The sequence below is a fragment of the Myotis brandtii genome, unplaced genomic scaffold, assembly GCF_000412655.1.
Source record: "Myotis brandtii unplaced genomic scaffold, ASM41265v1 scaffold63, whole genome shotgun sequence".
In the NCBI taxonomy this organism is placed as follows: Eukaryota; Metazoa; Chordata; class Mammalia; order Chiroptera; family Vespertilionidae; genus Myotis; species Myotis brandtii.
The window spans coordinates 1919006-1944318 of NW_005370411.1; the positions used below are offsets into that span (position 1 = coordinate 1919006).

Below are 25313 nucleotides of genomic sequence, written 5' to 3' on the forward strand. Positions count from 1 at the left end.
AGTTTAAAGATAAAAATGCTTGAGTACTATTATTTTAGTGTTTGAAATTTGAAAATAAAATTTGAATAGTAACAATGTTTTAAGTGTAACTCAGTTTTTGTATTTTTCCTGTAGTTCACGCCGAAGTATGTTAAGATCCCATTTCAAGGTAAGCTGTCATTGTCTTATAACCACTTTTCACTGTAATTTGTAGTATAAAATAATTGGTCAGCAAAAATTCTGAAATCTTTCTGCAACAAGTTTTCCATTTTTTCCCCAGTATAGAATTTAAATAAAACCAAGGTTAATAATGTTTTTCAGCATAACGCTTTTTTTTTAGCAGCTTCAAAAGGAGTTAAAATGTTTTAAAAATACTGAAAATAGCCGAAACCAGTTTGGCTCGGTGGATAGAGCGTCGGCCTGCTGACTGAAAGGTCCCAGGTTCGATTCCGGTCAAGGGCATGTACCTGGGTTGCGGGCACATCCCCAGTAGGAGGTGTGCAGGAGGCAGCTGATCGATGTTTCTCTCTCATCGATGTTTCTGACTATCTCTCTCCCTTCCTCTCTGTAAAAAATCAATAAAATATATTTAAAAAAATACTGAAAATAGTATACTATTGTTTTAATGACTTCAAGTAAAGTTGTATTAAGGGATTCATGATGATTTCTTTAAAAAAATATATTTTATTGATTTTTTACAGAGAGGAGGGGAGAGGGATAGAGAGTTAGAAACATCGATGAGAGAGAAACATCGTTCAGCTGCCTCCTGCCCACTCCCTACTGGGGATGTGCCCACAAAGGTACATGCCCTTGACTGGAATCTAATCTGGGACCCTTCAGTCCGCAGGCTGATGCTCTATCCACTGTGCCAAACCTGTTAGGGCTCATGATAATTTCTTAGGCTTAACAGAAATGTTTTGATAGCAAGACATGTTTTGGTATATATAAAAAGGGAAAAATAGAAACTGTAAGGACAGAAGCATAGGGAAATTTTTAATGTATACAAACAGGTGAAATGTTTTACATAGAGGTTAAGAGAGATTTTTTTTTTAAGAGAGATTTTTTTTAAATACCATTTTTTACTTGAATAATGCAAAGTAGATTGGGAGATATACCTGCAACTTGTAAAGACTCAGGCCATTTTCTCATTCTCTCTCCAACTGAAAACCTTTCAGAATAAATAATGACAATAAGAAAACAAGTAATAAGCAATATAAAGGATACCTTGTGAGAGAGAAGAATGAAAAGGAAAATATATACACAAATAGCATTTTAGAAATGAACCAGGTAACAGGAAACTTTTGTTCCAAGACTGAAGATGTGATCAAAATAATGTAATTGAACTCCCCAGATACCCATGTACAGAAATCACAGCTTTGTGGTATGATGATGAATCTATTAATTAGGAAGCTACTGTAAATAGTAAGAATATATAAGGCAAAGAAGAAATATATTGATAGACCTAATTAGGAAATTTTGATAAGTTATTATGAGATGATATAATATTAGCTACTTAGCAGAAACAAAGACCTGTGATATAAAAGGAAATAATTTCAGAAGAGATAAGCTATAAAGACCTATGTAACAGAGTTATGTATCAAATTTTTTAAACTGAGGTATAATTGATATATAACATTACATTAATTTTAGGTATACAACATAATGACTTGATATTGTATATACTGTTGACCTTTGAACAATATGGATTTAAACTGCAGAGGTCCACATATACATGGATTATTTTTTTCAGTTGGCCCTACATGTTTCTGTGTTTTGTATCTGGATTCAACCAACTGTAGATTGAAAGCAGTTATTTTTGATCCATTGTTGGGAATCCTGGAATGCAGAGAGCCATTGTTCTATGCCATTTTATATAGAGGACTTGAGCATCTGCAGACACTGGTATTGGCGGGGGAAGGGTACTAGATACTGGTGCCCATAACCTTCTGGTTGTTCAAAGGTAAACTGTATTGCAAAGTGATCTCTACAATAAGTCTAGTAAATATGTATTCCTATTTCAACTTACAAAAATTATTTTTCCTTGTGATTAGGACTTTTAAGATATCCTCTTCTAGCAACTTTCAAATATGCAATACAGTATTATGAACTATAGTCACCATGTTGTACATTAGATCCCCATGATTTACTTATTTTGTAGCTGGAAGTTTGTGCCTTTTGATCCTTTTATCCATTTCACTTACCTCGTTTTTCCCACCTCTGGGAATCACCAATCTGATCTCAATTTCTGAGCTTGGTGGGGTTTTTTTTTTGTTTTTTGTTTTTGTTTTGTTTTTTAGAATCTACATAAGTATCATTATGTGATATTTGTCTTTCTTTGTCTGACATTTCACTTAGCATAATGTCTTCAAGGTCCATCTATGTTGTCACCAATGGCAAGATTTCATTCTCTTTTATGGCTAAATGGTATTCCAATGTGTGTGTGTGTGTGTGTGTGTGTGTGTGTGTGTGTGTGTGTACATTTAGGTCCTTTCCATATGGCTATTGTAAATAATGCTGCAGTGAACCTGGGAGTGTACATATCTTTTTGAATTAGTATTTTTTGTTTTGTTTTCATAAATACCCTGGGTGGAATTGTTAGATCATATGGTAATTCTATTTTTAAGTTTTTGAGGAACCTTCATACTATTTTTCATAGTGGTTGCACCAATTTTCATTTCCATCAGCAGTGCACAAGGATTCTCTTTTCTTCATATTTCACCAGCATTTTTGTCTTATCTTTTTGAAAATGGACATTCTAACAGGTGTGAGGTGATATGTTATTGTGGTTTGATTTTGATTTGCATTTGCACGTAGTGATGTTGAGCACCTTTTCATGTACCTGTTAGCCATCTATATGTCTTCCTTGGAAAAATATTTATTTAATTTCTCTGCTCACTTTTTAATGGAACTGTTTATTTGTTTTTGCTGTTGAGTTTCAAGAGTTCTTTATATATTTTGGATATTAACACCTTATTAGGTATATGATTTGCAAATATTTTCTCTCATTCTGTAGGTTTCCTTTTTATTTTTTTTTATTTCCTCTGCTGTGCAGAAGCTTTTTAGTTGGATGTAGTTCTACCTGTGTAGCAGAGCTACCTCTCATATTCTTATGCTACAAACTTCAAAAATGACATTTTAGGTTTTCATAGTTAATATTTCTAATTTGTCTCAAATATTGCTTTATTTAATAATTTTCCTATCCCATATGATTTTAAAAAATCTTTGAAAATATTTATTTTTATAAATATTGGACAAGTTGGGAAAAGCAATACTAGATCTCTATTTGCTGTATGATTTTTAAAAGATGATTTAAATGAAAAATTATGGAAAAATATTCTGTCAGTGGTAATGGGTTTTTGATTTTATAATAGAAGAAGACAATAGTAGTCTTCTTCCCCAAATCCAATCTATGCTAAGTTTCTGTATACAATTTTTTTTAAAAAAACAAGACATGCATATAAATTTTTTTCTTGTAGATGGGAAAGCTAGGGGTCTGAATGTTTATTCCTTTTCTAATGCAGCTGAGAGCAAATTTGATTTATCCATACTTATATTAGCTATTAATTATGTTGGGCTGTGATTTTTTTCTTCACATAGAAGAAACCCAGAAGTAGGCTGAAAGAGCTGGTATAGTGTATTTTGGTCATCAGGGGCACAGGCTTTTTTATTTTTCGACTCTTTCATTTCTGACATGTGACTTTCATCCTCAATTTTGTCTCATGGTCCATATGGCAGCTTATACTCCAGTCATCATGTCAGTGTTCCAGGTAGAAAGCAGGAGGAAGGGGGAAATGCTTAACAGGGCACATACCACATATCTCTTGCCCTTAATTTTAAGGAGGCTTTTTAGATGTGCATGGCATCTAACTTCTTCTATTTACATATTGCTAGCTAGAACTTAGTTATATGACCACACATCTATTTGCAAAGGAAGCTAGGAAATAGAGTTTTGAAAAGCTTGGTACCTTGCTTACTAAATAAAATTAGGATACTATTGCTAAGGTCCCTATTAGTGGGTAGGCATAGTGATAGACAACTCCCACTTTCAATGTCTGCCATAGCTCTATAACAGAATAAACCAAATATCAGGGGAAATTTTGGTAATAAGGTAAACATTTCTTATGATGGTATTAAATTTCTTTTTTTAATTTATAAAAGATTTTCTAGAGGGAGGAGAATAAGAGAGGGAGAGAGAAACATCTATGTGAGAGTGATACATTGATCAGCTGTCTCCTGCACATCCCCTACCCAGGACCTAGCCTGTAACCCTGTATATTCCCTGACCAGGAATCAAACCAGCAACCCTCTGACGCATGAGAAGATGCCCAACCCACTGAGCTACAGCAGCCAGGATAGTGTTAAATTTATTTTTTAAGGGAAAAATTTAAAAGCTGTTTTTCTTTTTTTTAAAACATATTTTTATTGATTTCAGAGAGGAAAGAAGAGGGAGAGAGATAGAAACATCAATGATGAGAGATAATCATTGATTAGCTGCCTGATACGCCCCCTACTGGGGATGCAACTCAGGAATGTGCCATGACCAGGAATCCAACCATGACTTCCTGGTTCACAGGTCAATGCTCAACCACTGGGCCACACAAGCGGGTCTGTGGTCGATAAATTTTTAACAAAGGAGCCAAGAATATATAATGGGGAAACCACAGTCTCTTCAATAAATGGTGTTGGGAAAGCTCGACAGCCACATCCAAAAGAATGAAACTGAACCTCTACCTTTACTATATACAATTCAAAAAGGATTAAAGACTGAATGTAAGATCTGAAACTCCTGGAAAAAAATATAGACAGTAAGTTCCTTAACATCCATCTTGGCAATGCTTTTCTTGGACTTGACACTAAAAGCAAAGGTTACAAAAGCAAAAATAGACAAGTGGAGTTACATTAAACTGAAAAGCTTCTGTACAACAAAGGAAATAACAAAATGAAAAGGCAACCTACAGAATGAAAGAAAATATTTCCAAATCACATATCTGATTTTGGGTTAATATCCAAAATATATAAAGAATTCATTTAACTCAATAATAAACAAACAACAAACCTCTCAACAAACAAAAATAACAAAAAATATTTTGATTGAAAAATGGGCAGAGGAATTGAGTAGACATTTTCCAAAGAAGAGTTACAAATGGCCAATAAGCACATGAAAAGATGCTCAACACCTCTAATCAATAGGGAAATGCAAACCAAAAACACAATAAGTATCACCTCACACCTGTTAGATTGGCTGTCATAAAAAAGACAAGAAATAACAAGTGTTGTGCATTGTTGGTGGGAATATAAGTTGGTGCAGTCACTATGGAAAATAATATGGAAGTTTCTCAAAAAATTAAATGTAGAATTATCATATGATCCAGTAATCCTTCTGGGTATACATCCAGAGAAAATGCAAATAGTATTTGAAGAGATATGTGCACCCCATGTTTATTGCAACATTATTAACAGTAGCAAAGTATAGGAAAATCAAAGTGTCTATCAATGGATGGGTAAAGATGTAGTGTACACACACACACACACACACACACACACACACACACACGAATATTATTCAGCCATGAGAAACAAGGGCAACATGGATGGACCTTGAAGGTATTATGCTAAGTGAGAGAAGCCAAATAGTGCATGATATTGCTTATATGTGAACTCTAATAAAGCTGACTCACAGAGACTAGAATGGTGGTTACCAGGGCAGAGGCTGGGGTGGGGAGGTGAGGGAGGGAAATGGGGAGATGTTGGTTAGAGTAAAAACTCAATTCAAAGATAGATAAGTTCTGGAGGTCTAATATACAGATTGGTTATAGCTAATAATACTAAATATATACTTGAAAGTAGCTAAGAGAGTAGATCTTACATGCTCTCAGCACAAAAATGAAGTAATTATGTGATATGATGGAGGTGTTAGCTAACATTAGGGTGGTAATTGCAATGCAATAAATAAGTGTATCAAATCAACATGTTTTATACCTAAACTCATAGTGTTATATATTAATTATATAATAATAAGCTGGAAAAAAGTGAGAGTGAGTATTAAAAAATATAGTAAAATACAGAAGGATAGCTAGAGAGAAAGGAGACGGAGAGAGAGAGAGAGAAGAGAGAGAGAGGACTTTAAAAGGTATAAGCCAATATGAAAGACTGTACAAAGTAATGAGAAAAAGAACAAAAGGGATAGAAATGAAAATAACAATGTTTTTTTTTTATTTAAAGGAGAACCAGTAAAAAAGAATGGAAGGAAGAAAGGTAGAGAAGGAGGGAGGGAGAGAGGGAGGGAGGGAGGGAAGAAGGAATGGAAGAGGGAAAGAGGAAGGGAGAGAGGGAGAGAGAAAGAGTGAAGGAAAAGAGGGAAGAAGGAATGAAGTCAGGAAGGAAAGAGGGAAGAAAAGGCAGGCAGGCATGCAGGACACAGGCAGGCTAGGGATAGAGAAAGAAACAGGAAATGAAATGGAGTCAGGAAATATATTGTAAAAGGCTATAAAAGAAGGAAGGGGAAAGATACAAAGGGAGGAAGTGAGAGGAAAGAGAAGTTTAAATAGAGTGATGAATCAGTAGGAAAGAGTAAAATATGAAAGAAGTGAGAAAATGTGAGCATGAGAAACAGGGTTTGAAAAGGAGGAACTAGTAAGAAAAGTGCAATTTTGGAAAGCGGGGGAAAGAAATCTAAAAAGTCAGTTAAAATATTACAGTAAAATATAAGATGGATGGATGATAGATAGATAGGAAGGTTAGGTAGGTAGGAATATAAAATATAGATAGAGCCATAGATAGGTAATTGATAGTCTATTGAAAGGAGCCAGTAAATAGAGAGTAAAGGAAAGAGGGGAGATAGGGTAAAATAGGACAGGATAGGAGGAGAGAAAAGGTAGGCTGGTATGCATGCAGACAGGAGCAGAGGGTAAATAGAAAGAAATGCAGAAAAGGAACAAGAAAAAGACTTGGAGAAATGGAGTAAGGGAAGGAAAGAATGAAAGAAGGAGGAAATATGAAATAAAGAGATGTTTAAAATGGATTAATTTAGAAGAGAAAGTAAAAAAAGAATGGCTGGCATGGGAACATTAAGATAATAACTAGTTAATAAGTATTTGAATGCTTACTGTAAAATGTTTTCAAACTTTCATGTTCATATGAATCACCTGGGATTTTTTGTTAAACTGACAATTCTGATTCAGTAGATCTAGGGTGGGGCCGGATTTTCTGTAGTTCTACGGGCTCCCAGGTGATGTCAATGACAGAGGCTGAGGACTACATTTGAGTAGGAAGGTTCCAGGAGATAATGAAGGGAGGAGTGCTAAGAAATTTATTTCAAGTCAGTACCTATCTTGGGTTTATACTTAGCTGATATTTATATTCCTAGTTTAGCTGCTTGTTTTCTTAAAGTTGTACTGGATGACCTTTGGGACTTCTTTATACCAGTTTTATATATTTCTTTGAATTTAAAAAAAGGTCCTCAGAGTGGATTCTTTTAGGATAGCAAGAGGGAGGAAGAGTGATAATTCAGAATGATTACCTAGAAGTTTTGAGAAGTAAAACCTGCAAGAATTGAAAAAGAAGTATCATATTAGACCACTCAGAAGCTCATATATACTCTTCTTGAGAATCTTTTCATAGTGGCTAATCTGTATAGTAGAAATAGACTGCAGATGTTTTGGGAGAAAAAAGAGAGGCATAAATTGGCTTATGATAGCATTTGGAGGCTTGGTTGCTAGTATTGACCAAGATAGAAATAATTTTCTAAGTTATATTATGCTTACTTTTCTACATTAGTAAGATAGTCTTTTTTTTCTTCCCATTTTGCTAGTGTTAGTGAAATTCTTAGTAAGAAATCTCTCTGGACAAGGTTTTTTATGCTATGGAAATTTAATTTCATATTTTACATTCCTGGATATAACTGAGATCATATAGTGCAAGAGACTAAATTGCTACATTTAATTACCATTTAATTATTTGCTTTTTTCTAATTGTAATGTATTTGTTACTGTAATAATATTGTTTGGGGAATTTCATCTAAGTTCAGTGAAGTGCACTGGAAATTATGTTTTTGAAAAATAATTCTTTTTGAAAATATAGTATATTAGAGGCCTGGTGTGCACTGGTGGGATCCCTCAGCGTAGCTGGAAGGAAGAAAGGTAGAGAAGGAGGGAGGGAGAGAGGGAGGGAGGGAGGGAAGAAGGAATGGAAGAGGGAAAGAGGAAGGGAGAGAGGGAGAGAGAAAGAGTGAAGGAAAAGAGGGAAGAAGGAATGAAGTCAGGAAGGAAAGAGGGAAGAAAAGGCAGGCAGGCATGCAGGACACAGGCAGGCTAGGGATAGAGAAAGAAACAGGAAATGAAATGGAGTCAGGAAAGATATTGTAAAAGGCTATAAAAGAAGGAAGGGGAAAGATACAAAGGGAGGAAGTGAGAGGAAAGAGAAGTTTAAATAGAGTGATGAATCAGTAGGAAAGAGTAAAATATGAAAGAAGTGAGAAAATGTGAGCATGAGAAACAGGGTTTGAAAAGGAGGAACTAGTAAGAAAAGTGCAATTTTGGAAAGCGGGGGAAAGAAATCTAAAAAGTCAGTTAAAATATTACAGTAAAATATAAGATGGATGGATGATAGATAGATAGGAAGGTTAGGTAGGTAGGAATATAAAATATAGATAGAGCCATAGATAGGTAATTGATAGTCTATTGAAAGGAGCCAGTAAATAGAGAGTAAAGGAAAGAGGGGAGATAGGGTAAAATAGGACAGGATAGGAGGAGAGAAAAGGTAGGCTGGTATGCATGCAGACAGGAGCAGAGGGTAAATAGAAAGAAATGCAGAAAAGGAACAAGAAAAAGACTTGGAGAAATGGAGTAAGGGAAGGAAAGAATGAAAGAAGGAGGAAATATGAAATAAAGAGATGTTTAAAATGGATTAATTTAGAAGAGAAAGTAAAAAAAGAATGGCTGGCATGGGAACATTAAGATAATAACTAGTTAATAAGTATTTGAATGCTTACTGTAAAATGTTTTCAAACTTTCATGTTCATATGAATCACCTGGGATTTTTTGTTAAACTGACAATTCTGATTCAGTAGATCTAGGGTGGGGCCGGATTTTCTGTAGTTCTACGGGCTCCCAGGTGATGTCAATGACAGAGGCTGAGGACTACATTTGAGTAGGAAGGTTCCAGGAGATAATGAAGGGAGGAGTGCTAAGAAATTTATTTCAAGTCAGTACCTATCTTGGGTTTATACTTAGCTGATATTTATATTCCTAGTTTAGCTGCTTGTTTTCTTAAAGTTGTACTGGATGACCTTTGGGACTTCTTTATACCAGTTTTATATATTTCTTTGAATTTAAAAAAAGGTCCTCAGAGTGGATTCTTTTAGGATAGCAAGAGGGAGGAAGAGTGATAATTCAGAATGATTACCTAGAAGTTTTGAGAAGTAAAACCTGCAAGAATTGAAAAAGAAGTATCATATTAGACCACTCAGAAGCTCATATATACTCTTCTTGAGAATCTTTTCATAGTGGCTAATCTGTATAGTAGAAATAGACTGCAGATGTTTTGGGAGAAAAAAGAGAGGCATAAATTGGCTTATGATAGCATTTGGAGGCTTGGTTGATAGTATTGACCAAGATAGAAATAATTTTCTAAGTTATATTATGCTTACTTTTCTACATTAGTAAGATAGTCTTTTTTTTCTTCCCATTTTGCTAGTGTTAGTGAAATTCTTAGTAAGAAATCTCTCTGGACAAGGTTTTTTATGCTATGGAAATTTAATTTCATATTTTACATTCCTGGATGTAACTGAGATCATATAGTGCAAGAGACTAAATTGCTACATTTAATTACCATTTAATTATTTGCTTTTTTCTAATTGTAATGTATTTGTTACTGTAATAATATTGTTTGGGGAATTTCATTAAGTTCAGTGAAGTGCACTGGAAATTATGTTTTTGAAAAATAATTCTTTTTGAAAATATAGTATATTAGAGGCCTGGTGTGCACTGGTGGGATCCCTCAGCGTAGCCTGTGGGTATTGGGCCAAAACCTGTGGTCTAATGCCACCTGCCTTTCCTGCCTGCCATTCCTGCTCATCCTGGCCCCGCTGCGCCTGCCACTATCACCGCAGCTCAGTAGACTTGCTGCTGCTCTGCTGCCTTCTTGGGGCTGTGGCGGCCAGCCATGAGCCCTGAGTCTGGCATCTGGCTGAGTGGTGCTCCTGCTATGGGAGCGCACTGATCACCAGGGGGCAGCTCCTGCATTGAGTGTCTTCCCACTGGTGGTCAGTGCGCTTCATAGTGACCGGTTGACCAGTTGTTGGTTGTTCAGTCGTTCGGTCGCTCAGGCTTTTATATAAATAGATTAGATAGTGTATAAGTGCTGTATTCCTAAATAGATTAACTTATTAATTTGTTGTATTTTATTTCTTTTAGTGTCCTTGAATGAGGTTTTATTGCGAGTGGATACCACACATTTAAAGAGGTTTGGATTATGGAAAAGTAAGGATGATGATCACAGTAAAAGGAGTCTTGCTATCCTTTTCCTCTGGGTCTCATCACATTATCTTCAGGACATTCACACCCAATTAGAAAACTCTATGTTAAGCCAGCAATGTGAGTATAAAATTATTTCTGAATGTCAGGATAACCTGAGAAGTCCTGTAAATAAATAGTTTTCTTCTAAAGTAATTTAATAAGATATAATTTCACGAATTTGAAATTAAGTTCATTAAATTAAAAAAATTATCCCTTAATATTATGTAAGATAAATTATTTTATTTATTCACATAATTTCTCCTGATACTTTTACTCAATCAAATGACATTATTTTCTAAAATAAAAGGAATACCTTATATTTTAGTCAGTTACCATCCTTGGCTACCTTTCTTATGAGTTTCTTGCCCTGATTTCGAAATGAACTGTGACTGAGCTAATTAGTGACAAAGTTAAATAAAATACAGAAGTCTTTAACTTCAACATTTTATTTAGTTTCTAAAGAGAAACTCAGTTTACTTATATATCCTTTCTCTAAGACTGGATTGAGTACTTTTCTGTATGTTCCCATAATACTTACAGATATATGTGTTTAAATTTAGTTATTTTGCTATCCTAATTCAAAATTAATTGGGAAGATTTATGATTACATAGAGAAGTTGGAGAAATATAATTAGCCATTTATAATCATTATCAGGGAAGAGAATGTCATTTGAGACCACTGTTGAAATGACTGATTAAAGAAAATGATATTGAAGGAAGTATTTGGAACATTTTTTAAATTAATAAATTAATAAATTTGATATATGGAGGAGGGTAGAGAAAAATAATTAATTGCTTTGTTACCATTCATTCATTTATTTATACATCCAGTAACAAATATTTAGTAGACCTCCTAAACACCAGATCCTGGAAATACAGAGGTCAGTATCCTTGTGGAGTTTACATTCTAATGCAGTAAGGAGTCTAAAAATTGTCAATTTTGGTTCTAGTTACTAATGGCCAATTTTGGGATTTAATTTGCCTGGATTACTTTGCTAGTTATATACCAACCTTACTGTTAATAATAGTCAAGTTATTGTAATTATAATACACTTGAAAAACAACGCTATTGATAAAAATTATTGTTGTTTTTTTTTAATAGCAAAATCCAGTGAATTCATTTTCCTTGAGCTACACAATCCTATTTCACAAAGAGAAGAATTGAAATTGAAAGATATTATGACAGAAATAAGTACAACAACTGGAGAATTAGAGCTTTCTTATCCATTGTCTTGGGTTCAGGCATTTCCTTTATTTCAGAACCTTTCTTCGAAAGAAAGTTCTTTTATTCATTATTACTGTGCTTCAACTTGTTCCTTCCTTGCTGCTGCTGCTGAAGAAACAAAGATGCAATCAATATCTCAGGTTAGCACATGATTAATATAATTGGTGAGGGGGTGGGAGAAGGTTTGGTGAAAATTCTTTCATTGAAATTAGGCTGATTTCAAAATGCTGTTTTGTCTAAAGGGCACAATAGCCAACCTGAAAGAACTCCCAGTGCCAAAGCTAGAACAGTTTGATCAGCAAACTCAGTAATGATAGTATGTGATTATAACTAAAGAATAACATGAATACCAAAAAATTTATAATTATATAAATAAATAACTGAATTAATGAATGAATACATAAATAATAAATGATGGATAAGGGACACGTCTTTCTTAGAAAAGTATTCCAATTAATAAATATAAAGAATGAGAGAAATATAAAACCACCATTAGAAAAATCATAGTATGATTGGGTGCTAAATTTAATTGCTGAAAATTTAAGGAGAAACACGATAAGTGCATAATCTCAAAATCTCTTCCCCAATATATTTATTAATTACAAAAAGTAGTAACAGTGGAGAATCCTGGCAGATATCACCTTAACCCAAGTGATCCAAGTTAATACCACCAATAATAAGACATTCTGACATAATACCTGTCACATCATACACCGAGAAGGGTACACCACTTCTGTGGTATTCTTCCAATACTGTATAATCTCAATCTAATCATGAGAAAAAACCCAGAGAAACCAGGTTACAAAATAACTGATTGATACTTTTTAAAAATACAAAAGTTATGAAAGATAAGGGAAGATTGAAGCATTGTAAGGTCCTGAAACAGGAAAAAGATATTAGTGGAAAACTAGTTGAAATCAGAATAAAGTCTGTAGTTTACCGTATAATATTATACCAGGGTTAATGTCTTAGTTTTGATAATTGTACTATGGTTATATAAGATGTTAATATTACTGGAATCTGGGAGAGGCTTGTTTTTTGCAACTCTTCTGTAAGTCTAAATTACCTTAAAACAATTCATAGTAAGTTTAAATATGCTCTTTTTTAAAAAAATAACTCTAGAGAGAAGCGTGTTTATTAAGTTTGCTGTGGAGCATGCATGTGCATGTATACCTACACACAGGACAGTCTGGTCAGGGGCTAATCTGTTATTTAGAAGGCTTGTAGGAAGCCACATTAGGAAGACAAGGTGTGAGATTTTCTTTCTTTATGTATACACTAGAGGCCCAGTGCATGAAAATTCATGCATTGGAGGGGGGGTCCCTCAGCCCGGCCTGCCCCCTCTCACAGTCTGGGAGCCCTCAGGGGCGGGAGGCAACCCAACGATCAGGGGAAGGAGACGTCCTCATCACACCTCTGCTGCTGCCACAGCCAGCAGCGCAAGCCTCGGCCGGCCCTGGTTACCTGAGCCTTGAGCTGGCCCTGGGTGTCTGGGCAGCCGCAATCCAAGGCTTGCCTGCGCCTCGGCCAGCCCTGCTTGCCTGAGCCTTAGTCAGTGTGGGGTGCAGGAGGATCCGAGGCCCCGGCGGGGCTGTGGGGATTCTGGCAGCAGGCGCAGGGAGCTGCTGGCCTGCCCCTGCTGTGGGCGCCGCCATCTTGTGAGGGCATGACAGCCAATTTGCATATTACCTCTTTATTATATAGGATTGTAACAATTTTACATGCTAACTATATTGTATATACAAATTTACATTCTACTTTCCCATTTAATAATAGAATATCAATTTATATTATAAACTCAGTCCCTCTTTAAAATTTATTTCTATTATAGTATCACCTCTTTTGTTCATTTTGAGCTGCACAGATTCTCTTTTAATTATAAAGCTCAGATTTATAAGTAACACTTCAACTGAAACTTTGATTATGTAAAGTATCTTTTGATCAATAGTATTATTTTGATGCTTATATCGTTGCAGAAATTTTAAAAGTATAGATATAATACCGTGATTTGGATTTTTTTTAGTCACATTTTCTCTTTACAAGTCTAGGTTTTGACTGTTCTTTTCAGAGTTTATATGTATTTATATATCTATAAGGAGATTTTTCTCCCCATTTCCTGTCAGCCCTCAAATATAGATGCAGCCAAACCTAATTACACCTTCCTGCAGAAGCAAAGTAGCGGTTGCTACTCACTTTCTATTACAACTAACCCAGATGAAGAATGGCGAGAAGTCAGGCACACTGGACCTGTTCAGAAGTATGTACTGTATCATGTCCTGTTTGTAATAGGTGGGCACACTAGTCGTTTTCACTCATGTTGCTGATTTTAGTTTACCTTTTTAAATGTTTTGAGTTTTACTTTCACACTAAATGGCTAATAATGAAAATAATGTTTTTTCTAAATTTATGAGAAAGTTAAAAAAATTTTTTATTAAGTAAAACAATTGTGCCATTTCATTTAGTTTTATGTTAATAAGACAGAAATAGTAGCCAAACTATAAAGTTTTGTAAGATTAAAGTATTTATTGAAAATATTTAAATAGCAATGTATGATTTTTAAGATTATATATTTTATATCTGAATATATAATAGGAAAATGAAATTATTTATTAAAGTGTGCCTCAATTTAAGGTATTTTAGAATTTCTCAGAACTTCCCTTTCAGAAATTGCTTTTTTTGTTTATATTTCATCTTTTATATATCTTCTCATAGCGGGAAGGCAGAATCGGGTGTCTGTGCATTTGAGGGTGGTTTTATTCCTCTATGTATTCCTTTTCTGTGTTTTAGGGGAAAAAAACACCACATGAAAGCACAGGATAGCAAAATAGCTGATAAATAGAAACTATATTATTAGCATTTAAAAATTTCACAGTCTTTTTTGGTTTAGGTGCTGTGCTTATCAAGATTAAGTCAATTGCAGGTGACTTTTATCTTCTTAAATCTTTCTAGTTCAAGAAGTACATATTATACCTTTATTATTTACTACACTAGTGGCCTGGTGCATGAAATTTGTGCACATTAAAAGGGAATTAATTAGAGGAAATATTTTAATATTGCTATTTGCCCTTTCTCTATAATAGAAGTGTCAGAGATGAAAGAAAATTAGTCAAATGTATATGAAAATAATATATACATTTATTAATGTATTATTAATAAACACGTCCTGGCCTCGCCGCGCACACAGCCCTGTCCACCCACACCTGCCGCAAATGCATCCTCCTGTTGATCGGTCGTTACAGCATGAGGGCGTCACGACCATTTGCATATTACCCTTTTATTAGTATAGATTTGTGCACCTGTCTATGCCAAGATTATAGTTATGAATTCACAGCTGCTACTGGTCTTATTTCTGAACTTCAAGAGAGGATATTTGAAGAAAGATGCCTAATTAGTTGTCATCTGTTTTCTACTTCTTTTTGATTGTGTTCTAATTATTTCTTTCCATTATGTTCTCTTAAGTTTTACATTATAAGCTCTTTATTATAGGAAACTTGCCTCCTTAAGCTCCCTATTATTTCCATTACCCAGCTGCTGGCTTAGACTAGCCACCAGTAGAGCATAGTTTTTGACTGCTGGCTCTTTGGAATAGAAAGGAACTAGGAATCTGAATAGGGATTCACTTAGAGTTGGAAAGTATACCATAGGAAAATCATCCATGCTTTTATTATATCAGTTTGTTGAAAGTTAAAAATTATACAGAAGATAGTCATCCTCAATGGTATTGTGATTGATTGTGAGATATAACCTATTGATTTAACAGATATTGAGACCAGCCTACATGAGAAGGATTGGAAAGGAAAAGATGCTCAATGAGACTACTATAAGTAGCTTGTGAAAATTAAGGGAGGAAAATATAATTGCTTGTATCCTGTCAAATAATTTTCACTCCACATATTTTAGTTATTGAATACTATTACCCTGTTATTGTACCATATGACAAATCTTTTTGATACTAGAATTTTTAATACCAATATACTTTAACTTTATTTTTACTTTTAAGGTTGATTGTATATCCTCCACCACCTACCAAGGGGGGATTGGGAGTAACTAGTGAAGATCTGGAGTGCTTAGAAGAAGGGGAGTTTCTTAATGATGTAATTATTGATTTCTACCTTAAGTAAGTACAATGCTAAATGATCTTCTCATTTGTTTTACAGGTGTTGATGTGAATCTTAGTGTAAATGTTTTTATATATGAAGTATTTAACTCTAGATAAAAGTAACCTGCCACGATACTAGATTTGGAAATTTTTTGTCTACAAAGGTTTTCTAGAGTTGACTAACTCAGTTGTATTCCCTTATTTCCAATAGATACTATGTACTTCAGAAGAACTACTGTTTTTTAGTTTATTTTAGTTTTTGTTTGTTTTTGATTTATTCTTCTTTGACTATTATTGTGATGAAGGAACTACTTACATAATTACAAATCACTTTGGGAACTAACTGAAAAGAAGCAACTCTGTGTAGTTATCTATTGTGTCTTTAAGCACAATTAAGAGTTAACAGTCATTTAAAAAATCCATACCACTATTTAAAAAAGAATAACTTTCCAATTTTTGTATAGCCAAGCTGAAGGGATAGGGAAGTTTTTTCAACTTTCATGCAAAGGTAATTTGTTTCTAGCCTTCATTTTGTACTTTATCCCTTCACTTCTTTTAGATGTCTCTAATTATTTCATTGAACCCCCTCAAACTAAATTTATTGTCATTTTACCTAAGCCCTGTTTTACTGATAATCCAGTACTTAGTCTAGTCACTCAGGCCCCAAATCTCACACTAGCATTTACTCTTTATCCTTGACATTGTAGATTTAATCTCTAGAAGTTTAATATGGGTCCTTTTTTATATCTTCCATGTCTCTATTTAGTTATGGTAACTGTTTGGAATATAGTTATGATAACTGTTTCATTGTCCTTTTCTACTTATTCTAATATCTGTGTCAGTTTTGGATCAGGTTTTCTTTTCATTGTGAGTGTTTTTATTTTGTTTTGTTTTGCTTCTTTGCATGTCTGGTGATTTTTTTATTGGGTGATGGGCATTTTTGTATTCCTATAAAATTTAATTGAATTTTATTATGGAACACAGATTTTTTGGAAGCAGTTTGATGCTTTTAAGGGTCATGCCTTTTGTGATTTGTTAGCCAAGACCAACAAATTAATCCTGACCTCTGAGGAAAGACCTTTCAGAGTGTTCTACCCGGGGCCTCATGAATCATGAGGTATGCCAGCCTGGCTGGCAGGAAAAGGCATTATTCCCATGGCCTGTGTAAATGCTGGGTATGGTTCTATCTCATCTTTTCTGGTAGTTTTTTCCCCCAGCCTTGGGTATTTTCCTTACACCCGTACAGTGGTCAATATGCTGCTGACTATTTGAGGAGAACTTTCTGAAGATGTTTGGAGCTCTCTATGCAGACAGTTCTTTTCTTTCCAATATTCAGATCTGCAAACCCTGGCTGCCTTGGTCTCTTCTGACTCACATCCATCTCTTCAACTCGGGGAGTCTGTCAGGCCTCATGGGTTACTCCTTGTGCTGCAGCCTGGAAACTGTCAAGGCAGTACCGGGGGCATTAGTGGAGCTTACCTTGTTTCACGTTTCTCAAAGATCACTGTTCTTTGTTGCCGGATGTCCAGGGTTTTAAAAACGATTGTTTTACATTTTTAATTTTTTGTTTTTTTTTTTCAAGCAGAAGGGTAAATCCGATCCTTATTATTCTATCTAGACTGGGAGTGAAACTCTTCATTATCATGGACTCTTTATCCCTCCCCCCGCCCCCATTCGCTTTCTACATATTGAGTTGCCAATTTTAACAGATTCTGTCTCTCAAGTTCATTTAATCTCTTTCGTTGTCATGATCTTTCTAGTACTCCTTATCTCACCTAAATTGTAATTCTGCCTTTTTAAGTAGTCTCCCTGATCTTTTGTCTCTGTTTTGTTGTCCATTGAGTATGTTTTTTTAACTTTATTTTTCTTAAACTGCCCTAAGAAAGCAACTCTTGGGAACTTTTAGTAATATTACCTGTCAAAATGAGTTCAAACACAGTCTGGCATTTGAGGATCTTGATAATATTACACCAATCTATCTTTTCAGCCTTATACATATATGTACTACATAGTCCAGCAAAATTGAATTATAAACAGTTTGCTAAACAAAATCCATCCCTATTCACACTTCTGTATTAATGCTCTGTTTTTCTTGTTTCCTGGAATTCTCACCTCTTATTTCAACCTTTTCAAGGTTCCTTTCAAGTGGTACCTTTGTGAAACTTTTTCTGATCTTCTAAACAGTTATTATTAACTCACATAAAACTTCATTTGTATCTCTTTTATGGTACTTATACTATTTTGCCTTATTTTAAAGTTATTTGTAGTTTTATAATTATTCTCCCTCTAAAGGTTAAGCACTTTGAATCTTACTTATTTTTTGTATCCTATAATAGTATCAAATTTATTTTTTATGAGATGAAATGGATCTTTTTTTGTATTTTAATATGTTCTTTGGAATTAACTAATAAAATTTTATTTTTAATGCAGATTTAATAGTATTTTTCTATACTTCCTTTTCATGGAACTGCCTATATATGTATTCCTTATTTTCAGAGGGGATTCTAACTTTATTTTTTAAGCTACTTTCTATTTATTTTTTAAATTGATGAATAACTTTCAAGTAGTAAAGTATAAAGCTGATGTTCACATATGTATACACCCATCTTAATCATCATTCAGATCAAGCATTCTTTGTGTCTCCTTCCCTGTAGTATATCTTTCCCATAATCACATTATAGAAAAACTTCACATTTTCTTTGTCTGTTACGTTTTTTAAAAAAAAATAATTATAAGGTAATTTTCAAACCGGCATAAACATTAAAAATAGTAGAGTTCTGCCCTAGCCTGTGTTTCCCAGTGGTTGGAGCACAGGCACAGGTACCTAAGGGTCTTGGGTTCGATTCCCAGCCCTGGTTGGGGCGGTGTGGGAGGCAACCAATTAGTGTTTGCTTGCATTGATGTCTCTCTCTCTCTCCCCCTCCTTTCATCCCTTCCACTTTCTAAAAAACAATGGGAAAAATACACTCAGGTGAGTTTTAACAACAAACAAAAAAAGGAATAGTTGAATTCTCTGATCATGAAAGGTTTAATTATTCAATGATTGAATTATAATCTTATATTGAAGGATTTTTAGTATAGAAGTGAACTAAGAATTAGAGATTAGTCATGTTTCAGAATTAAGATTTTTTTCTTTCCTCTTCTTTTGTGTCTGTAGTATAAATATGGTACTCAACACATGTTAGGTATTTGATAAATATTTGTTAAGTGAATAAATGAATAAGTGGGCAATTTCTGCTTTAAACAGTCTTGGTGCAGGACTTTGAAGTAACTAAAAAACAAAAAGAACTGAAATCAGAGCAAATTGCAAGATTGCTTTGAATCTAATTGGATATAAAAATGAAGATTCCCAGAACACATAAGATAATAGTGGGAAGACCAGGTAAAATCTAAAAATAATTTAATTTTGTGGTGTTGCTACTTTACCAGGTATCTTATATTGGAAAAGGCATCAAGTGAACTTGTTGAACGAAGTCACATTTTTAGTAGCTTTTTCTATAAATGCTTGACGAGAAAGGAAAATAACTTAACAGAAGATAATCCAAATCTTTCGTAAGTCTATCTTCCAATGTACTTACATTTTGAGAGGCAAATATACCATTTTGATGTTTCTAATGAAATAACCTCATATAGTGTTCTCTTGATGAGTAATACTACCACTTGTATAGGTGCTGGGCCTGTTGTTCTGTGAGACATTCTCACCCTTCCATGGTGCTGCTCCCTCTCACAGGGAGGCTGACTCTTGCAGGCTTCATTTCCAATTGCACTTCCTTGGGGGGACACTGGGAGTTGTGTTTGTCCCAACCCTTTTATACGTGGCTTTCCTAGATCTGTAGTGTAATTCCTTATGATGCTTATATTTTAGTTATTTGTTGTGTTGGTTTTTTTTCTGCCCTCATTTTAAAAAAATTCCTTTAGGTCAGTGTGGGTGATATTATTATTTGTTCTTAGGAACCTAATAAATATTTGTTGAAGAAATAAAATGAAAGATGGATATACTTATTCTCATAGTTTCTTTATATATGAAATGAAGGGAGACGAGTGTCACCTTTAAAGATCTAAGAACATATGCCTCCTTTTTCCTCTTTAATTGTGTTTTAAAACACCTTCCTATTCACAGATATAACATTTAGACAATTCTGTTAAGGTTTAATAATAGTGTTTTATACCATGTGAAGATGGAACTAAACAGGATAAATAGGTATAGTTGTTTATATTCAGTTGTGCCACTTGTAGAATCTACATAACATTTTATAAATTGTTGCCTTTCTTCTATTACATTATTTATAAACAGGGATCAGATTTAAGAATACCCAGGAGTTAATAAAAGGAGATAATTTTCTAGTGTGTTATATATCTTGAAAAGGATGGTTAGATAAACTAAACCTAGCAGTTTTCAGTTATAAAAATGACTCTTGAAATCCTTATCTTAAATTTTTAATTATTTATATATCAAATATATCTATCTTTCATATTCCCAGAATGGCACAAAGAAGACATAAAAGGGTAAGAACATGGACTCGCAACATAAACATCTTTAATAAAGATTACATCTTTGTGCCTGTAAATGAATCGTGAGTATTTCCGATTATTTCAAAACAAAATTGGAGGGAGTGCAGAAAAAATATTTGGGGTGTATTTAGATAGATGATCAGTAAAAAGTGTGGGTATATTAACCCCAGGTATTATTATTTATTTATTTTTCTTTATTGATTAAGGTATTACATATGTGTCCTTATCCCCCCATTGTCCCCTCCCCCATGCCCTCACCCCCCTAGTGTCTGTGTCCATTGGTTAGGCTTATATGCATGCATACAAGTCCTTTGGTTGATCTCACCCACTTACCCCTAACCTCCCCTCCCTTCCCTCTGAGGTTTGACCGTCCGATCGATGCTTCTCTGTCTCTGGATCTGTTTTTGTTCATCAGTTTATGTTGTTCATTATATTCCACAAATGAGTGAGATCATGTGGTATTTATCTTTCTCTGACTGGCTTATTTCGCTTAGCATAACGCTCTCCAGCTCCATCCATGCTGTTGCAAATGGTAGGAGTTCCCTCCTTTTTATAGCAGTGTAGTATTCCATTGTGTAGATGTACCATAGTATTTAAATCCACTCATTAGCTAAAATAATGAGTTATGTATCTTGGATTTTGTTTTGACAGTGGTTATATTGTAAATATAGTGAAAAAAATAAAATGACAAATGAGCACAAAACTGTAATGACTGAGACATTGAATGTTTTTTGGGGCGGGGGGCTCAAGAAAAGATCAAAAGATTTTAGCATGAATCTTCAAATATTTGAGAATAAGCTCTTTAAGAACTAATAGAAAAATGATTATGCTTCGAGTATATTTATTAAAGCAGATCCTCGACAGAAAACACTAACTATATGAAAGTAAGTAAGTTTGAATTACTCAGATTTTATCCTAAGTAGTCTTACTTCTTAATTAGTTTTGGGATGTGTGTTCTGTATTATATCAGATATTATAATTGACTTCTTCAAAATTAATGTAAAGTTTGTCATACCCCCTTTCTTAGCTGTAGCTCTAGGATATATTCTTCTGCATTGTTTAGATTTTGTGTTATTAAGATTGTATTTCTTTTTCAACAGGTCTCACTGGTATCTTGCAGTCATTTGTTTTCCGTGGTTAGAAGAAGCTGTGTATGAAGATTTTCCACAAACCATATCCCAGCAATCCCAGGCTCAGCAATCCCAACACAACAACAAAACAATAGGTGATAAACATAATGTAAATGGTGTTTTTAATGGCAACAGCAATGGAATGATTAGAGGAAACATTATGACGTTAAAAGATAGCATAGTTATTTATTATCTTTAAACTTATTAGGAGAATAAGAAATCTGAAATTTTCATGATAGATGCCCAGCCTCCTATATAGACAATATATAATTCTTGATATACTTTTATATCGAGTTTCATCATGGTACTTTTTATAGCATAATCTTGCCAGCATGACTAAGGATCCATGCCATGGATCTTCAGTCAAGCTTGAAATTCCCTATTTTTTCTTTTCTTTTTAAAAAAATTTATTTATTGATTAAGGTATTACATATGTGTCCTCATGCCCCATTACCCCCCAACCCCCCTCACTCATGCCCTCCCCATTTTTTCTTAATATAAAGTAACACAGTTTTTGTTGACACAGTAATTTGGCTAGGTAATATGGGTCTCTTATAATTCTGCCTTGATTTTTCTTATGTTACAACCCAATTAAGCAAGCAAATAAGCCTACTTTCTTTGAAGAAGAAAAATCAAAATTATATGCTCTATAGCTGTAGCCCAAGCAGCGAGCAGAATTAATAATAGTCATTATCATTAACACTGACCAAAATCTGGCGGGGGTCGGGGAGGGGGGTGTATCTGATAAAGCAACTGATTATTTTCAATTTTCTCTAATCATTCTCTTCTTAAAAAGTATAAGTATGAAACACTCTACGATCGATCATAGGTTATAAGAACCGTTACTAGGCAAATTAATGCTCCTCCATATTAAAAACAGCAGACATTTTGCCTGGCTGGTATGTCTCAGTGGTTGAGTGTTGACCTATGAACCAAGATGTCATGGTTCGATTTCCGGTCAGGGTACATGCTCAGGTTGCGGGCTTAATTCTCAATTGGGGTATGCAGGAGGCAGTTGATCAATGATTCTCTCTCATTGATGTTTCTATCTCTCCCTCTCCCTTCCTCTTTCTGAAATCAATAAAAATATATTTTAAAAAATAAATAGAAACAGTAGACATTTTGATTAGCGATCCATTTTTGAAGATTGTCTTTTTTATAAGAAACTGACCCAGCTAACTGGTATTTCAGGTTTGGCTCTGGGGTTTATGTATTTTCTGATAATAGCTGACCATGGTCAGTTTTATCTGTTGATTGAATTTTGTTTATAACTTCAGCCATGAAAAAGTTAAAATAGATCCCAGGTATTTTTTCCCCTTTAAATACTATATACATACAAATTAGAATTTATGCTTATCTAAATACTTTGTATTAGACATAAAGACTCATAACTGCTTTGTTATTTCTAACTAGATAAAGATCTACGTACTACTTCAGCACCATCCTTGGGCACAGTGGATTCCCAAGTAAGTGTGTTCTTTATAGATTTGAAGGAAGGGAAACTCATGAATCTGTAAAATACAGCATAGCTAGGTAGCTGTGGGACATTGGTGGCCCATAATTAAATTTTTGCTGCCTATAAGTCTTTGATGGATTTTGTGGGAGTAGAAAAGAGAACATGAGATATTATCATTCTTTTTGCATCTATTTAACTTACGTTAACTCATTAGGTTTGTTTAGTTTTGTAGTAGTTTATCTGATCATCTTAGTTGACTACTTTTCTTGTTTCTGTGGGTCAGATTTACTTTTATTCTTCCTTATGTTAGCAATTTTTTTAACTTAGTGTAATTAATAAACTAAGCAAGCATATTTTTATATTCTACTTTCTATTGTGAATTATTGATAAAAATTATTCAAAATAGAATCAAGGCCAACCCACATGGCTTCTGAGATTAAGATAGTTACCATTAACTTTTCTATATAAGGGCCTCCAAACTAGTATGCATGGTCTATATTTGGTGTCTTAATCGATTAAGGTAGCCACCGAATGACTTTTTGATGAGCATAGATAGCAGCAGCCTCCCTGGCACAGGCCTGTGTCTTAACTGTCACTGGAACTGGGTAGGCAGAAGGAAGGTGTTTCCTTCTCTATTGGCACAGTGGCAGGATAGGGAGTTCTTTCTTGCTTTTAAGCCAGGTTTCCCAAATTGGGTTCCTTGGAATACTTGTTCTAAGATGCAGTTTATGATAAAAAGGGATTCTAAGGTCCATTAATTTGGGTAAACCCTGGATGCCATTTCTGTCTTAGAGATTCACTGTTATATTAGAATAATAAAGATACTGAGAAGTTCTGCTTTAAAGAAATGTTTGTTTGACCTATTGTTTCTCAAATTTATCAACAAAAAATATCCATCCTTTTTGCTTAATATACATTAATATTCTGCTTTTTGTGCTTCAGAGGGAAGAAATATGTCTCTACCGACATTATTTATTGAGGTAGAGAATGTATGTAAGCATAGGTTAAATTTGCTTATCTTTGCTGAAGATGATAACTCTGAATAGAAGTAATTAATTAAAGTTCCAGATTGTTTTTTAGGACATATTAAAGGTCCATAACTTCTTTGGGCCACATGTAAAACTGTATAAACTGCTGTTTCACCAGTATAAGAAAATAAATCAGTGAATTTCGAAAAGTGCAATTAGCTCACTTTTGATGATGAAAATAACTCTTATTTGAAATTTTAATTTCAAAGTTATTTGAAATATTTTAGAAAGTAACTGAATATTAATTTATTCAAACTAGTTTTAATTGTAAAGTCATAAAAATTTATGTTATTTCAGAGTACTGAGACGAGTATGTCAATACCAAAGAAAGTGTGTAAAAGGTAGGTACATGCTGTAATGATATTTTCAGATATTTAGGTTCACTTCATATACAAAAATGTACATCTTGATTTTTTCCTTTGCTCTTAATAGGCCATGCATTCTCATACTAGATTCCTTGAAAGCTGCTTCTATACAAAACACAGTTCAGAATTTACGAGAGTAAGTAATGACAAGTTTGCCCTTTAGTTTGTTACCTAAAAATCTCAATAATTTTGAAGATATTTTAAGAATTACTGAAAATGCTGTCAGAATTATATTTTATTATGTATTTAGATGTGGCCTAAAATTTAAGTATTAATATTTCTCAAGGACTATGTCAAAAGTAAATTCAGAATTTGTATTCATAATTGAACAAAAGCACAACTTTACAAAGGAACAGTGCAAATGTTAGTGGTTATCAAAAGTAATACTTTAGGAAATAAACCTTACATTCTTATTACGTGTGTGTATGTGTGTGTGTGTGTAATTTGGTAATTTACTCTAAGGATCTGGAAAAAACTAGCAGCTAAAGTTTTAAAATAATTTGTTAATCTACTTTGTGATATAAGTAACTTTATATTTTTGAATTGTTTAAGTTGAGTTGTTGGAAAAGGTCTAGCATTTAGTTAGAAACTAAGATGATTTTCTTTAAAGTAGGACTTTTGAAGCCTAACATATTATAATTTCTACTGTTAAAGTTCAGTCTTTGGAAATTCGGCTTGAGCCAACAAATGTTTTCTCACTTTTGTGAAAGTGTTACATAACAGTAAAGAGATTTCTATTCAAGTCAATCTACTTTTTGATGATTTAAGGTATTTAGAGGTAGAGTGGGAAGTTAAACGAAAAACTCACCGTGAATTCAGCAAAGCAAACATGGTGGACCTATGCCCTAAAGTTCCTAAACAAGATAATAGCAGTGATTGTGGAGTATATTTACTGCAATATGTGGAAAGCTTCTTTAAGGTATGTAAAAATATAAATAAACTAGAGGCCCAGTGCACAAAAATATGTGCACTCGGGGGGGAGGGGGGGGTCCTCATCCTGGCCTG

The 25313-nt window shown here is 34.1% G+C and overlaps 1 protein-coding gene across 7 annotated transcripts in view; it reads left to right on the top strand.

The window, feature by feature from the left end:
- SENP7 (SUMO1/sentrin specific peptidase 7) overlaps positions 1-25313 on the top strand; it is a 164592-nt gene that overhangs the window by 134695 nt on the left and 4584 nt on the right. For all 7 annotated transcript variants that reach the window (XM_014528306.1, XM_014528305.1, XM_005880182.2 and 4 more), the window contains 12 exons: positions 115-148; positions 10392-10571; positions 11596-11858; positions 13842-13975; positions 15719-15835; positions 19247-19369; positions 20299-20391; positions 21430-21554; positions 22873-22925; positions 24241-24284; positions 24376-24444; positions 25077-25227. In XM_014528306.1, coding sequence (XP_014383792.1) covers positions 115-148; positions 10392-10571; positions 11596-11858; positions 13842-13975; positions 15719-15835; positions 19247-19369; positions 20299-20391; positions 21430-21554; positions 22873-22925; positions 24241-24284; positions 24376-24444; positions 25077-25227 — 1386 coding nt within the window. The remainder of the gene's footprint in view (positions 1-114; positions 149-10391; positions 10572-11595; positions 11859-13841; positions 13976-15718; positions 15836-19246; positions 19370-20298; positions 20392-21429; positions 21555-22872; positions 22926-24240; positions 24285-24375; positions 24445-25076; positions 25228-25313) is intronic.